We start from the raw sequence: 18,305 nt of genomic DNA on the forward strand, positions 1-18,305 counted from the left end.
ACTTGGTGCCTATAAAAGCCATGAAGAAAGAACTTCTATTTACATAGCACCGTTCACAATCCTGTGATCCCTAAAGCATTTCATAGCCAATTAAGTACTTTTGAGTTTAATCATTGCTTTCAGGAAACACAGCAGTCAATTTCAGCACAAAGTCCCATCAAACAGTAATGCGATAAATGACTAGACAATTTTTTGTTGGTAATTTTGAGTGAGGGATAAATATTGACAGGACAGTGAGTTTTGAAAATTGTATGGGATCTTCTGAATCCATCTGATCATGTAGACCTATCACCATGGTTTAACATCTACTTGACAGACTGCATCTCCAGTGTTGTAGCAATTTCTTATGATTGCACTGGAATATTAGCACATAATATATGCTCAAGTTTTGTTATGTTGGACCTGCACCCTTCTAATCCTGAAAGTGTGGCATCTGAAGCAAGGGTACCATCTGTTCAATCAGCTCTGCCACACTATCAATTTTGGCGCTGTGTATATCATCATTCGGGAGGCAGAGGTGGTTATAAATAGAAGCTTCAGGGATGTAGTTACTCCAAAGAATAAAGATAGATGGGTGACGGTGAGAGGGGCTGGGAGGAAGCATTCAGTACAGGGATCCCCTGTGATCGTTCCCCTTAGTAACAAGTATACCGCTTTGGATACTGTTGGGGAGGGGGGGGGGGGGGGGGGGGGGGGAACTTACCAGGGGTAAGCCATGAGCTACTGGTCTCTGGCAAGAGTCTGTCCCTGTTGCTCAGAAGGGAAGGGAGGAGAGGAGTAAAGCATTAGTCATTGGAGACTCCATAGTTAGGGGGGGCTAGATAGGAGATTCTGTGGGAACGAGAGAGACTTGCGGTTGGTGTGTTGCCTCCCAGGTGCCAGGGTCCATGATGTCTCGGATCGTGTTTTTGGGATCCTTAAGGGGGAACAACCCCAAGTCGTGGTCCACATAGGTACCAACGACATAGCTGGGAAAAGGGATAGGGATGTAAGGCAGGAATTCAGGGAGCTAGGGTGGAAACTTAGATCTAGGACAAACAGTTATTTTCTCTGGGTTGTTACCGGTGCCACGTGCTCGCGAGACGAGGAATAGGGAGAGAGAGGAGTTGAACACGTGGCTACAGGGATGGTGTAGGAGGGAGGGTTTCAGATTTCTGGCTAATTGGGACTAATTCTGGGGTCGGTGGGACCTCTACAAATGGGATGGTCTACACCTGGACCAGAGTGGTACCAATATCCTGGGGGGGGGAAATTTGCTAATGCTCTTCGGGAGGGTTTAAATTAGTTCAGCACGGGATTGCGATCCTGAATTGTAGCTCCGGTATACAGGAGGTTGAGAGTAGTGAGGTCATGAGTAAGGTTTCAAAGTTGCAGGAGTGTGCAGGCAGGAAGGTGGTTTAAAGTGTGTCTTCAATGCCAGGAGCATCCGGAATAAGGTGGGTGAACGTGCGGCATGGGTTGGTACCTGGGACTTCGATGTTGTGGCCATTTCGGAGACATGGATAGAGCAGGGACAGGAATAGTTGTTGCAGGTGCCGGGGTTTAGATATTTCAGTAAGCTCAGGGAAGGTGGTAAAAGATGGGGAGGGGTGGCATTGTTAGTCAAGGAGAGTATTACGGTGGCTGAAAGGACGTTTGATGCGGACTCGTCTACTGAGATAGTATGGGCTGAGGTTAGAAACAGGAAAGGAGAGGTCACCCTGTTAGGGGCTTTCTATAGGCCTCCGAAAAGTTCCAGAGATGTAGAGGAAAGGATTGCAAAGATGATTCTGGATATGAGCGAAAGCAACAGGGTAGTTGTTATGGGGGGACTTTAACTTTCCAAATATTGACTGGAAACACTATAGTTTGAGTACTTTAGATGGGTCCGTTTTTGTCCAATGTGTGCAGGAGGGTTTCCTGACACAGTATGTAGATAGCCAACGAGAGGCGAGGCCATATTGGATTTGGTACTGGGTAATGAACCAGGACAGGTGTTTGATTTGGAGGTAGGTGAGCACTTTGGTGATAGTGACCACAATTCGATTACGTTTACTTTTGTGATGGAAAGGGATAGGTATATACCGCGGGCAAGAGTTATATCTGGGGGAAAGGCAATTATGATGCGATGAGGCAAGACTTAGGATGCATCGGATGGAGAGGAAAACTGCAGGGGATGGGCACAATGGAAATGTGGAGCTTGTTCAAGGAACAGCTACTGTGTGTCCTTAATAAGTATGTACCTGGCAGGGAGGAAGTGGTCCAGTGAGGGAACCGTGGTTTACTAAAGCAGTCGAAACACTTGTCAAGAGGAAGAAGGAGGCTTATGTAAAGGTGAGACATGAAGGTTCAGTTAGGGCGCTCGAGAGTTACAAGTTAGCTAGGAAGGACCTAAAGAGAGAGCTAAGAAGAGCCAGGAGGGGACATGAGAAGTCTTTGGCAGCTAGGATCAAGGATAACCCTAAAGCTTTCTATAGATATGTCAGGAATAAAAGAATGACTAGGGTAAGAGTAGGGCCAGTCAAGGACAGTAGTGGGAAGTTGTGCGTGGAGTCCGAGGAGATAGGCGAGGTGCTAAATGAATATTTTTTGTCAGTATTCACACAGGAAAAAGACAATGTTGTCGAGGAGAATACTGAGATTCAGGCTACTAGACTAGAAGGGCTTGAGGTTCATAAGGAGATGTTAGCAATTCTGGAAAGTGTGAAAATAGATAAGTCCCCTAGGCCGGATGGGATGTATCCTAGGATTCTCTGGGAAGCTAGGGAGGAGATTGCTGAGCCTTTGGCTTTGATCTTTAAGTCATCTTTGTCTACAGGAATAGTACCAGAAGACTGGAGGATAGCAAATGTCCCCTTGTTCAAGAAGGGGAGTAGAGTCAACTCCGGTAACTATAGACCAGTGAGCCTTACTTCTGTTGTGGGCAACGTCTTGGAAAGGTTTATAAAAAATAGAATGTATAATCATCTGGAAAGGAATAATTTGATTAGAGATAGTCACTACGGTTTTGTGACGGGTAGGTCGTGCCTCACAAACCTTATTGAGTTCTTTGAGAAGGTGACCAAACAGGTGGATGAGGGTAAAGCAGTTGATGTGTATATGGATTTCAGTAAAGCGTTTGATAAGGTTCCCCACGGTAGGCTACTGCAGAAAATACGGAGGCATGGGATTCAGGGTGATTTAGCAGTTTGGATCAGAAATTGGCTAGCTGGAAGAAGACAAAGGACGGTGGTTGATGAGAAATGTTCAGACTGGAGTCCAGTTACTAGTGGTGTACCACAAGGATCTGCTTTGGGGACACTGCTGTTTGTCATTTTTATAAATGACCTGGAGGAGGGCGTAGAAGGATGGGTGAGTAAATTTGCAGATGACACTAAAGTCGATGGAGTTGTGGACAGTGCGGAAGGATGTTACAAGTTACAGAGGGACATAGATAAGCTGCAGCGCTGGGCTGAAAGGTGGCAAATGGAGTTTAATGCAGAAAAGTGTGAGGTGATTCATTTTGGAAGGAATAACAGGAAGACAGAGTACTGGGCTAATGGTAAGATTCTTGGTAGTGTGGATGAGCAGAGAGATCTTGGTGTCCATGTACATAGATACCTGAAAGTTGCCACCCAGGTTGAGAGGGTTGTTAAGAAGGTGTACGGTGTGTTAGCTTTTATAGGTAGAGGGATTGAGTTTCGGAGCCATGAGGTCATGTTGCAGCTGTACAAAACTCTGGTGGGGCCGCATTTGGAGTATTGCGTGCAATTCTGGTCGCTGCATTATAGGAAGGATGTGGAAGCATTGGAAAGGGTGCAGAGGAGATTTACCAGAATGTTGCCTGGTATGGATGGAAGATATGAGGAAAGGCTGAGGGACTTGAGGCTGTTTTCGTTCGAGAGAAGAAGGTTAAGAGGTGACGTAATGGAGGCATACAAGATGATCAGAGGATTGGATAGGGTGGACAGTGAGAGCCTTTTTCTTCGGATGGTGATGTCTAGCACGAGGGGACATAGCTTTAAATTGAGGGGAGATAGATATAAGACAGATGTCAGAGGTAGGTTCTTTACCCAGAGTAGTAAGGGCGTGGAATGCCTTGCCTGCAACAGTAGTGGGCTTGCCAACACTAAGGGCATTCAAATGGTCATTGGATAGACATATGGATGATAAGGGAATAGTGTAGATGGGCTTTAGAGTGGTTTCACAGGTCGGCGCAACATCGAGGGCCGAAGGGCCTGTACTGCGCTGTAATGTTCTATAACGTAGCAAAACCTGTTATATGGCACACTATCAAACAGAATTCCATAGGAACCAGGATTCTGGAGTCGGGTCTGTTTTTTGATTGGATATGTCAAACTCACCGGTAATAGTCATAAGCAGTCTGTCCTCTCTCTGGACTCGGGACTCCTGCTACCCTGGAGCACCATCTCTGCTCTGTGCTGCTCACTTTTCCTTTCTGTACAAATCTGTTCCACGACTCATTTGGGCCAAAAGTTGTGGTGTTACTCCCTGGCACTCCTGCAATGACAGGTAAAAGATGAAAACCTGCCACCTTTATTTTTCAATAAATTAATGACAGTTTCCAAGAAAAAAGTTTTCATTCATTACATTGCTGCCTTACATGTTGGAACTAACAGTTTCCTTGCTCATCCTGCTGTGAAGATCTTTAACACTGGCAACTAGACTTGACTGTCTAGAAATACTATTGCTTAGAATTTTAGAATGATGGTCTCCAAAAATACTACAGAACAGTTTAAATCAAATTAATTAAATTAAATTAATAATTTAATAAAATTAATTTGCATATTGAATTTATCAATCTAAATAGTGAAGTGGTAAGATTTTTGTATTTCTAAGTCAATGTAAATCAAGTTCACTGATTTTGCAACCACTGAATTTTTCTTCGTGGCAATTTCAATGAAATTCTATAGTGGATAAGCTGTAATGCCAATATTATCTGTAAACATTGAGAGAGCTTATTTTATTTTATTGAGACCTAAATGCAAGATGGGTACTATTTATGGTATTTATGCTTATTTGAGGCACACATGACTAGTGAATTGGATGTTCACCTCAAATCCTGCATATTCACGTTCTACAATATGTGAAATGGGTCCTGTTAAGCATTGTAGAACTTGCTATATGTTATTTACAGCACCGAAGGAGGCCATTCTGCCTATCGTGTTCACGCAGGCTCCCAAAAGAGCTACCCAGCTAGTCCCATTGTCCAGCTGATTCTCCGTAGCCCTCTAAATTCATCACTTTCAAATATGTATCAAGCTTTCTTTTGAAACCTCCTATGGAATCCACTCCCACCACTCTCCAAGACAGCGCATTCCATTTTATGATGCTTTGAATCAGTTAGCTCAAAGGAGAAAGATAACTTGCTTATGCCTGATATGATAATTACCTTTTCATAATGACCATTCTTAAAAGTAATGACTGTATTTCTTTTCTAAAATTTGTATTTTGAAAGAGAAAGGATCAATGACAATGAAAACCGAGAGGTTTTCAAACAATTTCTTTTTTTAGGTAAATCAGATTATTTTTGTTTGGTGAATTGGTAACAACAAATGCAGACTGAAAATTATCACAAAAAGTAAGAAGTAGAAAGTTGAAACAATTTTCCCTGTTAAAAAATTTTTTTTAGAACATGGTTTCCTAAAAGTAACCTAAATAGGTGATTTAAAAACATTAAGGAAGAACACAACTTTTATTTATACAGCGCCATTCAAAAACTCCTGAAAACACTTAAGGAAAGTGAGAAGGAAATTTGATAATTGAAAAATAAAAGTAGGAATTGGGAAAGAGTAGGCGGAGAAATGGATCAGAATTGGATAGTTTGAGTCAAAAAGCTGGCAAAGGCATGATTTTGACCTAATGGCAGCCTCCTGTGCAACAATGTCTTTGTGTAAGAATATAAAAGATATAATTATGGCTATACATGGTTTTTCTCAGTGATTTCCATAAAACTGCAATTGGATAATGTTAATAGCCTCATTGAATTTTAAGACTCAATGAATTAAGTGTAAACTAGTTGCTTGGATTGATGATTTTGCTGCTGATTTAAAAAAAAAAAAAAAAAGTTACAGGATAATAATAGAATGGGCAGGATGAGGACAAAGGGGCAATAACTGGGAAGTTATTTTGGGTCTATTTTATATTATACACAAGCAAGAAACAAGCATACTAATTTTAAAAAGAGGTATGGGACGTCTTGTGATGTGAACATGGGAGCGGCTGCGTTTTCACGAGCTCTGGCTCTGCTCATCTTTTAATCTGTCGTTTCATCCTAGTGCACATTTCGTATTTGTCTTTTCTTGCTGTCCACAGATTGCGCTATGTCCCACGAAGTGCTTGGCTAGTGTCTCTAAGAAAGTCTAGATAAAATGTTTAAATCTTCATTTGTCCGTGACGACTGGGTTGGGGTCTTTCAGTGGCACAGTTGCTGTTGAGTGGGCCCCTGGCTTGGTGGTGCTATGGGCGTTGGCGAGTGATGGCTGCCAATTGCTCTGGCTGCACATCTTGACTCTACGGTTCAGTTCGTCAAGACTACATTCCAAGAGTTATGGGATACTTCTATGGAGGTGCATAGAGAGAGCTCTTTCCCTGGTGAGGGGCCACCTCTGCAATGTCACAACACTGCTGGGATGGAAGAGAGAGAGTTGCTGGAGATTTGGGGCCTGCTTCTTGTTGCCTGGAGTCGGAGTGGTGTCCCTTGTTTGGATGGCTGGGTCTACTCTTCATTGACGTGTTATGTGATTGCTCGAAAAGCTGGGGGTCTGGGCTGGTTGCCAATTCCCTGTCCACATATTTAGGTCTGATGGTTCCAGTTCATCTTTTTCTCTCTGGAGATGGTTCTTCCACTCTGTCCCTCACTTTGCACTTGCTTTGCTCGGAGTTACTTCAGGTGAAATTTTACCTTGATGTATGTGGAAGATGGTTGTTTTTGGTGTCCTGGCTTATTAGGCGTAGATCCAGCTTGAGCGCTCGTTTGGGGGTGGGCACCCCCCCCCCCGACGGGGTTTGAGGTTATCCTGTCACTCCGATTTTGTTGGGTGGGGGGGGATCTGCTTGGTGGTCAGGTGTCCTGTTCAGTTTTGGTTGTTAGGTACTTAATGTCTGCTGTGCACCTGGGATTCAGTGTACTGGCTCTTCTCTTTACTTTTTTCTTCTTTTTCTATGGGATCCCCAGGATCTGAGAATAACTTGGTTCTGTCGCTGCTGGTCCGCTCCCCATAATTTTGTAATCTTACGATTATTGTCTGTGCTGTCCTGAGCCTGGATGGGGGTTGGATTGCGTTGTGGGGTATCAAGTACCCTTAGTGCTGGGGTATTTGTGAATTTTCTCTTCCTTTATGTAGTGATGTGTATGATGGATCTGTGTTGACTGTATCCTACATTGGTGATTTTCTTCCCCCTTTTGCTTTGTTGAGTTATTTGTAAAATGTAAAAATCAAATTTAAAAAAAAAAAGGTATAAGGTATAGCAACATAGAAAATAGAAGCAGAAGGAGGCCATTCAGCCTTGGAGCCTGCTCCGCCATTCATTATGATCATGGCTGATCATCATGTTCAATACCCTGATCCCACTTTACCCCCCTTTAGCCCCAAGAGCTATATCAAATTCCTTCTTGAAATTACACCGTTTTGGCCTCAACTACTTGTGGTAGAGAATTCCACTGATTCACCATTCTCTGTGTGAAGAAATTTCTCCTCACCTCAGTCCGAAAAGGTTTACCCTGTATCCTCAAACTGACCCCCAGTTCTGAACTCCCCCACCATTAGGAACATTCTTTTTGAATCTAATCCCGTTAGAATTTTGTACGTTTCTATGTGATCCCCTCTCATTCTTCTAAACTCAATGAATGTAATCCTAACCAATGTAATCCTAACCAACTTTCCTCGTATGGCAGTCCTGCCATCTCAGAAATCAGCTGCACTCCCTCCATAGCAAGAACATCCTTCCTCCGATAAGGACCCAAAATTGCGCACAATACTCCAGGCTTCACCAATGCCGTATGCAATTGCAGTAAAACATCTCTCTTCCTATACTCAAATCCTCTCGCTATGAAGGCCACCATACAATTTGCCATCCTTACTGCCTGCTGTATCTCTGCGCTTACTTTCAGCGACTGATGCACAAGGACACCAAGGTCTCGCTGAGTATCCACCTCTGTCAATTTACAGCCATTCAAATAATAATCCGCCGTCCTATTTTTGCAACTGAAGCAGATAACTTCACATTTATCCACATTATACTGCATCTGCCATGCATGTGCCCACACTCAGCCTGTCCATAACCAACTGAAGCATCTCTGCATCTTCCTCGCAGCTCACCCTCCCAACCAACTATCATCTGCACATTTGGAGAGGATGCATTTTGTTCCCTCGTTCAAATCATTAATATATAATTTGAGCAGTTGGGGTCCTGGCACAGATCCCTGCAGTACCCCACTAGTCACTGCCTGCCAATCAGAAAAAGACCCATTTATTCCAATTTTTTGCTTCCTGTCTGCTAACCAGCTTTCTATCCACTACCCATAATCCCATGAGTTTTAACTTTACATATCAACTTTCTGGGCGACATGGTGGTGCAGTGGTAAACTTGTTGATGCGCAGCTTTTTATTTGGTGAGAGATAGATTCACAGCAACTTGCATTTATAGCATGTACCTTTCTAATGTATTAAAACATCCCAAAGTGCTGTGCAAGAGGCATGAGGAAAGGGAACATTGAGCCAGAGAAGAAGATGGGGATGGTCAAAAAGCTGGATCAAAGAAGTGGGATTTAAGGAGGCTATCAAAGGTAGGTTTGTAAGGGCTTAGTGGATTTAAGAGTAGGACTGAGATGATTGCAAGGATGATTGTTTACGTGGATGTGACACTCAAAGTATGAACAAAACCATCAGAAGTTTCTGAATGTTTATACGGTTGCTTCAGCTCCTTCGGGATATTAATTATGCTGTAGCGAGAAAGCGAATTCATGGCTTTGTGAATTGCACCCAGTCTTTTGCCCCCTCCTCTTTGTTCCCTTTCCTGCTCTCTTTCTCCCCCCCCCCCCCCCCCCCCCCCCATTACATCGGAGGCTTGTGTTATTGGGTGAGAGTAGAAAATCTTATGATGAATTGGTTGCTGAACATAAATCAATCTTAACTAGTAAAATAGGATTAAAATATACTGACCTAAAGAAGCTGGAGTATTAATTGTGGGTTGTTGTGATGCTGCTAACCACTTCAGTAGTTCACAAAACTAACTGGAAGCAGGATATAGGTTTTGTGGACAGAATTAAATCCTATACAATGGGAGAGATTGGAAGGAAAGTAATTAGGCAAAGGCTTGGCAGGTTTGGTGCAGTGGGCAAGCGGAAGGATGGGACAGCATTTGAATAGATTGAGAAAAGTAAAAATTGAGGTGCAAAAAGGCAAGTTTAAAGAGACATTTGGTGGTGCAGAGAATGTGACCCAGTAGTGCTTGATAGGATCCCGCCTGCCAAATCTGATAGTAGTTTGGTAGCTTGAAAGCCTTTCTGCATTCTACTTGTAGAATATTCAACTCCTAGTCTAACTTGGAAAATTATTCTCTGACAGGCTTAAAATAATATGAATGAATTCATTAACTGCTCAGGTAACCTGCTTTAGTGCTGCTATCCACAATGCAGCTGTGAAAATATTAAGCCATTTTCAAAAGTTTGGTATACTTCTGTTTAGTGTTGGAGGAAAACTGAGGAAGACATTGTTGGCACAGGAAAGGCCCCCTTGGGGGAATAAAAGGCAGCTTCTGTTTGAGGAACTTTGAAGATCAGACGGGCACTTCAAATCTACTCTTGACTTCTCATTGTTGAATAATTTAAGAACATTGGTGGGCCTTGTGTAGCACAGTGGGAGACTTTCATTTCATTAGCCTGTAAGGTTTATCTCTGTGATACTAAGTCGTAAATGATCTTCACTTTTGGCAGTGATGGTAATATCCCATTTCAAGTCGGCAAGACCAAACTAAAAGGAAGTAGATTACCTTAACGTTTTAGATGAAGTGAAGAAAAGGAAAGAGCTTAAACATTGGTGAATTTTGCACATTTCAGTCATTCATGAATAACATCAGGCATATATTTCAAGTCTTAACCATGTTTATTTTGGGCACATTATGGTCATGTAAGGCCATCATTTGTGTAATTGTATAGTCTGGATACATTTCTGCTCTTCTAAGTCTATAATCCCAACAGAGTTAAAATTAAAAAGGCTTTTTAAGAAGGCATTATTGAGCTTTTAAGTAAATAGCAAACATTGGTTGTCTGGGTAATATCATTTATCCCAGTTAAGAAAATACTTCAATTTGATTTGAGTTATACAACCATGAATTACACAAGATTTAGTTGCTGCTCATTGGAATATTTGAAGATTCTGCTTCAGAGGAATAAATCCATTTAAAAATGGAATTTAAAAGAGAAAATGGGTTCTCATCGTCATTGTTCTTTGTTGAGTAATCAATTTGTTTCATTGTTCTTGTGAATGAATTGCTGTTGATATAAGTGCTTAGTATGTATTTACATTGAGATTTGTTCAGAAGCTCATCTCTCGGATACTTTGAGATGAAGGGGGAAAGAAAGCTGCGCTGCAAACTAGTAATGCTGATTTAAATTTCTGATATCCTATATCGTGAAATGCATGTTTTTCATTGGTCCTGATTCAACTACGAATCGCAAACCCTTGAGTCACAGTTATCCATTGCCAGAATTGTTTGAATCTTATGGGACAGTTGCAACATATACATAACCAATTACTATACATCATGTTCTAAGTTTTAAAATTTGACCCCTGTGCCCCAATTACTTAATATTTCCTTCATATCTCTGACATGATCAGTTTCCATTCTGTTAAAGGTGTGCTGTAGATGGCCATTACTGTGGTTTTCTCTTGTATTGTAATGCTGAAAGAGGTAGGACTTCACTTCCAGTATTTTAACTTTAAACATTTTAACTTTTAGCCACTTGGTTCTGCTCCACAGAAATCAGTTTTTGCTCAGTAACTTTAAACCAGATTTGATCAAATTTGTTGTGGACAATGATGTGATTGATGTCCTGGCATGTGGCTGATATAAATTGATTAAAATTATAGTACATCATTTTGGCATTTCTAACACTTGCTTGATTTTTATGAGCACCAAGTTTCTCTCTCCAAATTGGACAAATCATTTAAAAATCCTTTTCTTCTGAATCAGTCACAAGCTTGAAAAATTAAGTTTTCTGAAACAAACACATGTAATTTGACTGAAAATGGATTTTCAGGTGGAGGAAGCTTTAACTCTGGATTTGTGGTGCTAAATTGGAGCGCATAAGCTATGTGTGTTCAACATAATATAAGAATAATGTATTAATGTAGGATTGTAGAGATGCTTCAATACTGGGAGAATTGTTACACCTGTACTGCTCCCAAATCAGCCCCAAAGTGGATCCTTTTGATCTTTAGCTGAAAGTCCCATTAGTGAAAGCGTAGTAACTTGTTTCACTGAAGGTCAGAACCAGATTCTTGCCTTGGCCGTTCAGCGTGTACAAATTCTTTTGCACTACATATTTTCTAAAGTAAGGAGTTTAGGTTAAATATTTGAAGTCATTCTACTTATTTTTTTTCTTTTTCCTCTCCTCCTGAAGATTCAGAATGGGAAGAGATATATGGTATGTGTATATTTATGGTCTGTTTGCCCATTGCCTTGATTTTTGTGTTTGCTGTTTGTGTGAAGATGGTGGTTTTACAGTTTTTTTGCCCCCGGTGCATTCATTTTCTGTTGCATGTTTTATGGCATTCAAAACAGTATGCGAAGTACTTTACAATTCTAAATTCAAGATATATACGATACAAGTCACTAGTAGCATGTGCTTTTATAGCCGAGCTATTTTCAAGTTTGAGGTAATATCTCTGTCTTTTTAATATGGAAGTAAATTCCTTCATTTTATATTCCTCTCGTAGTTTTCAACTTTTGATCACAATAATTATCTGGTCAGTGGCAGAATTTGTTTTTACTTCCTGGATGAATGATTGAGATAATATTCAAGGAGGTTCTATTGCATAATACACACTGTTTTGCTGTACCATGATGTTTAGAAGCATCTGAATTGAAATAAAATGCATGTTACTTTCTTTTAGTTGAACAGCAAGCAAAGATTATCTGTTTGCTTGATGCAATTATCTTAAAGCGATGCTTCTGAGAAAAATACTCCAGTGTTGGAGTTTAAGGTTTTACCATGTGTCGCATGTATTAACTCAATGATTTTTAGGAAATAGAATTTTTAAATGGCTTGTGCTGCAGATACTTTTGTCTGACCTCTAGCTTGTTAGATAGCATTATAAAAACTTACGGCATTTCAAAATGTAACTTTCTTGGGAGTGTAAGCGTTTGAATTGTTTCTGTGGCATGGTGGGTTAGATATGAATTATGCTACCTTAAATATGTCTTTGTGGTAGACTGAAGCATGTCTTTTCAACATAAATTGAGCGCAAATGTCCATTTAATTTTAATTACATTATTTTATTTTCTGCCTTGTCTGCTCCCTTCTACTTATTGCCTCATTTTTCCCCCTTTCATCTTAAAGTTAGACATTCTTGTTGTTTTTTCTCAGTGTAGTTTATATTGCTAATGTTGGTGCGCTGTGAGTAAAACTAGCTGGTACCTTTTGTTAAAACTGTTAATTGAGGAAATCGGCTGCAATTTAACATTGCTGACCTTATTTAGTTCCTTTTTGTGTTTGTGAAGTATAGGAGCTTCAAATCCTTAGTGGTTTTCAGTTGTGATTCAATTGGAAAAATGCAGGCCACAGTGATCTTTATAGTCCACCAGTGGTGCATTATCATCAGACTTGAGACTTCTGGATAATTTTGAATCCAATGTTATTTCAGATAGGAGACGCAGATTTGAGGCTGGACAAACCTGATGCAAAATTGTAACTCTGGGTGTAAAATTATTGCAGTAATCGCTAAATGTTGATGTAGCGGAAATAGCATTCTACGGTTTTGGGTGACGTTGATCAGAGGCCATCAAGCAATTACAGTGCTATGTGGGGGCACTAGACCTTTTGGGAGGCACAGCTGAACTGCTTTAATACCTGTTGTGCACTGCCTGTAGAACGATGATATTTTAAGTATCGATTTAACAAGAACTCTGCCAGTTCCCACTTACTTTGTCAAAGAAATAACTTAAAATTTCTAAAGTTTTTTTTTGAAGATTCATGTAAAGCCCTGGTTAAGTACTGTTAGAGAATAGAAGTATCCATCAATCCCAAAGTTATAGTGTAAACTCTTGGTCTCCCACAGTGCATTTTTTCTTTAAAATGTGGTTGGGCAAAGTGTGTTTGTAGCGGTGAGTATGTTTGTTATTGATGGTGCGGTTGGTCTTTTGGGGATTAATTCCATCACTATTTCCTATCTCCCTGGTATTTGTTCCTCCGTGAAGGTTAAAGACTAGGCGGTTAAGAGACTGTCTGCCTGCAATTTAATGAAAACTTGCAGTAAGGAGCTTTTACACGATTCATTTGCATTCTGTAGATCTAAAATGAACCTAATAAAGGATCAATGGATGGAAGTGCCCAGTGACAACAGAAACTCAAGACTTGTTATCTGTAAATAAAGCTTGCCTGTAGTTATATTTATTTTAAGATTTTATTTTATTAGGTGTCCTCTGCAGATCCAAATTGCTGTTTGGTTTAACCTTCAATGTTATTCCTGCTTCTGCTTGCCAAAAAATTGATTGGGAAAGGAAAAAGAATATTATAGCATTGGACAATGGTACAGATGCACCTGCACACACTTTAGAACAGTGCCATTACATCTGTGTTTCAGGCACATCACGAGACATTTGCCAAGTAAAACCTTTGTGTTTAGAGACATTGTGCTACGATCCCAGTTGATGTTATAACTGGACTGGAAGATCCCAGAATGCAACCCTGGCTCAAAATATCGTAACTTCTACTTGTTAAAAAATAAAAAGTGGAGGAACAGTCACAGGACTGTTAGTTTTAACAAAAATAACATTTACTAAATATGAAAAGTTGGATTATTATACAACATCCCTTTTACTCTTCCCCCTTAGTTTAATAATTTACACACCGGTTTTAGGATTAGCGCGGATTGCAAAGTGCATCTTGAGCGATAATGGTCTCATTAACACGCAAAGTTTGTTTAAGCACACAAGATGACGAGTCAAATCTCTGCTCTGAACCCAAATTGGTGTCTGCGGATTTCTCATCTGAATTCCCCCAGATAATTATCGCATATGAGTTTCTAACCCCCCCCCCCCCTTCCCAAACATGCGTTAAAATCTTCTCTTGTAATAATGCTTTCCCCAAGTGTTTGCATTTCAAAATCCAGACCGGGTTTTCCAAATGACACTTTTAAACCAAGCTTCTGCTCCACTTTTAACAACTACTCCAGTCCAGACTTTTGCGCCAACCCTTTTAGGATTTCTTTGTCTTGACTGTTGTCCAAACTGTTCACAATTCCTTTAACTCTCAATTCTCATTCTTATTAAAATGGCATCAAATGTCTCTGAAGTCTGCTATTCCACTTTCAACCTGGTTCCTGCAAATGTCTCTTTGACCCTTTTTTTAACTTTTCATTGAATTCTTCTGATAAATACCCTGGTCTCCGTTCGCTTAATGGCAGTAGCCTTAAACATTCTTTCTGTCTCAATTCCCTGGTTATCTGGACTGTAACTGACTCCTTGGAGGACTGCCTCGCTGCAGCTCCCTTTTCCTGTCCAGCATCTCCTGACAGAGTTGAGAGGTTCACTCCTCGATGTCCTTTCTCCATCTACCAACAAATTCAGCTAAAACTAAAATATTAAAGCTTTTTTATCCTTACACAGACCGCCAGTTGCTAAGCAACATCGAGTTCTATTTATTCTTCATGCCAGAACGCCCCCTAAAGCACAATAGAATCACAGTTGGAACTTAACCAACCCCCACACATACAAACACCATTGCCCAGTGTGAGTCTGACTATAGATCCAGCCACAGAAACATTAAATTAAACCCACTTAAAACTAAACCTTATTTTGAATGTTTACCAATATAACTCTTTTAACTACCTTTTTGTTTTCCTAACAATAAAGCACAAATAGTACAAATGATAGCACAACCCTCCCACCCCACCATTATAAGAAGGACTTTAGTCATAATGTGTATAATGTAGATTTTCCACAGTAATGCTAATAATGGGGAAGCTATAGTTCTGAACAACAATTTTATATACTGGGATTATTTCCAAGGTAACAGGGAAAGTTGATTATATTTAATAGATATTTTTAAAATTGGTGCATTTTGATTAAAATGTTTTGTTTGATTCTTGTGTCAGCGCAAAGGGGTTATTGATTTTATAAGATAAACTGACTTGATGGTGATCAAAGAACAAATAATGTGTTGGTCATGAGGTTACTGATTGTGGTGATATACAATTTCACTTGTTGGCTTACAGTTTCTCCTGGATACATAGTTTTGTGCAGTTCGCAGTATGGTGATACCCCATTAAAAAACACAGAATTATTCTTCTGTATGATTGCAAGACTTTCGGCTGCACAATAACACTGCTGTGCAGTTGTCACTTCTACCACTTATGGAGAGGTGTGCATCAGCCATAGGATGGTAAGTAAAAGGGAGGGAGGAACGTAAAATTATGAAGCAGGGAAAAGTATAGGGAAAGCTGTTGGACCTAAAGGCTGACAGATTCCCACAACCTGATGGCCTGCCTTCCAAGGTCTTCGAAGAAATGACTGCAGAGATAGTGGCAAAATTGGTGATAACCATTAAAAATTTGTTGGATTCTGAAAGGGTCCCAGAAATTTCAAGTCAGCTGTTTAGCCCACTGTGCTAAAACACCTTTATTCAAGAAAGCAGGGAACTATAGGTCTGTTAGCTTAATGCCTGCCAGAGCGGCACGGTGGTGCAGTGGTTAGCACTGCTGCATCAAGGCACCGAGGACCCGGGTTCGATCCCGGCCCGGGGCACTGTCTGTGTGGAGTTTGCACATACTCCCCTAGTCTGCGGGTCTCACCCCAACAACCCAAAAGATGTACAGGGTAGGTGGATTGGCCACGCTAAATTGCCCCTTAATTGGAAAACAATAATTGGGTACTCTAAATTTAAAAACAGAAAGCTTAATGTCTGTCATAGGGAAATAGCTAGAATTCATTATTAAGGAGGCTGTAATGGGAAACTTAAATCATTAATGGGATCATGCAGCGTCAGCATGGTCTTCTGAAAGGAAAATCATGCTTAGCTAATGTTTAAAAAAAATTATTATTTGAGAAATCTACAGGCAAGGGGTACATGTAAATGTGCTGTCCTTGGATTTCCAAAAGGCGATTGATAAGATGCTACATCAAAGGTTAGTACACCGAATAAGAGCTCATGGCGTGCAGGTAATATTAGCATGGATAAAAGATTGGGTAGGTAATGGGAAGAAGAGAGTAGCGATAAATGTGTCTTTTCAGGTTGTGGAATGCCACAGGAATCAGCGTTGGGGCCTCAACTGTTTACAATCTATATCAAAGACTTGGATGAAGGGCCATGGTAGCTAAATTTCCCAATGGCACCTAGTGATGAGGAGGTAAAGAGTCTACAAAGGGAAAGAGATAGGTTAGTTATAGATAAGTGAGTGGACAGATGGAGTAAATGAACTTGTCCACTTTGGGAGGAAGAATAAAAGAACAGTGCACTATTTAAGTGGAGAGCGATTGTAGAGCTCTGCAGTACAGAGGGGTCTGGAAAGCTTGGCATGTGAATCCTAAACTGTTTCTATGCAGGTACAGCAAGTGATTGAGCAAATGGAATGTTGCTGTTTATTGCAAGGGGAATGGAATACAAGAGGATCGTTTTGCTGCAGTTGAACAGGGCCTGGGGAGACCACATCTGGAATACTGTGTACTGTTTTGGTCTCCTATTTGAAAATAAAGATAGAAGCAGTTGAGAAAATGTTCACGTGATTCATTTCTGGGATGAAGAGCTTATCTTTTGAAGAAAGGTTGAATAGGTTGGGCCTATACCAATTGGAGTTTAGGAGAATCTTACTGATCTTACTCATTACTGAAACCGAGATCCTGAGGGGACCCGATGGGATGGATTCCGGGTGTATGTTTCCTCTAGTGAGAGAGATTAGAACTAGGCGACACAGTTTAAAAACACAAGATCTCCCTTTTAGGATGGAGATGAGAATTTTTTTGCCACAAGGTGTTGTTGAGGTAGAAATGATTACTTTAAAGCAAAATTTGATGAATATTTGAAGCGGGAGAGGATACAATACTATAGGGAACAACAGCCGTGATTAATTTTAGATTAATTAATTTAGCAAAGAGCAGGCAGTGTGGTCCAGATGGCTGCCTCTGTGTTGTAAATTAGTGTAGGTCTATAGTTCCGTGAGAGCTGGAAAGGCCAGCAGTTACTGCCCATCGTTGACTTTTCATGGAAAGGTGCTGCTGCCTTGAACTACTACTGTTGCCTTGTGTGACAGTATTCCTGCAGTGCAATTGTAGGATTTTGACTCTGCAATGATCAAGGAACAGTGGTAAAGTCCCAAGTGAGGATGTTTGGTGACTTTGGAGGTGGTTGGGTCCCATGCTCCTTCTCACCTTGTCCTAGGTGGTAGAGGTTGTGGGTTACGAAGTGCTGTTGAATAAATCTTGGCAAGTTGCTTGTGCATGTTGTCAATGCTACTACACACTGGTGCGCCAGTGGTGATTGGTGTGCTAATCAAACGAATAAGCTATTGTCAAACATCTTGTGTTGTTGGAGCTGCACTCATTAGGCAAGTAGAGCATATTCCACTGTACTCCTGCTTGTGTCTTGAAGAAAGGCTTAAGTGAGTCATGAGGTGAAACACTTGCCTCCACTCCCTAGCAACCCTTCGCCCTCACCCTGGATGTTGATCATGGGACATCTGACAGTGAAGGAGGGTTGTTAGAACCTGTTATTGGGAGATGGTTATTGCCTGGACTTGGAAGACATAAATGTTATTTGCCACTTGGCCTGAATGTTGTCCAGGTCTTGATGCATGCCAGCACTACTTTGTTATCTGAGAAGCTGCAAATAGAATTACATAGCAATTAGCGGTAAATGTCCTCCACATCTGACTTTATGATGGATGTAAGGCCATTAATTCAGTTGTAAATGTTAAACCTTATATACACTACCCTGTCCTGCAGTGATGTGCTGGGACTGAAATGATTGGAAATTCAACAGCCACAACCATCTTCCTTTGCATTAGGTATGACCAATGGATTCAATTTACAAGGGTCCTTTGGGGGCACATTTGGTCAAATTATGACTTAATATGAAGGGCAATCACTTTTTCCTCAATCTCGAGTTC

General features: G+C 40.8%; 1 protein-coding gene across 7 annotated transcripts in view; it reads left to right on the forward strand.

Annotated features, from left to right (window-relative positions):
* ankhd1 (ankyrin repeat and KH domain containing 1) overlaps positions 1-18,305 on the forward strand; it is a 253,244-nt gene that overhangs the window by 74,126 nt on the left and 160,813 nt on the right. For 5 of the 7 annotated variants that reach the window (XM_072512258.1, XM_072512260.1, XM_072512259.1 and 2 more), the window contains exon 3: positions 11,606-11,629. The exons of the other annotated variants lie outside the window; for them this stretch is intronic. In XM_072512258.1, the coding sequence (XP_072368359.1) occupies positions 11,606-11,629 (24 nt within the window). The remainder of the gene's footprint in view (positions 1-11,605; positions 11,630-18,305) is intronic. 7 annotated transcript variants of the gene reach the window in all.

Source organism: Scyliorhinus torazame, chromosome 7 (assembly GCF_047496885.1).
Source record: "Scyliorhinus torazame isolate Kashiwa2021f chromosome 7, sScyTor2.1, whole genome shotgun sequence".
In the NCBI taxonomy this organism is placed as follows: domain Eukaryota; kingdom Metazoa; phylum Chordata; class Chondrichthyes; order Carcharhiniformes; family Scyliorhinidae; genus Scyliorhinus; species Scyliorhinus torazame.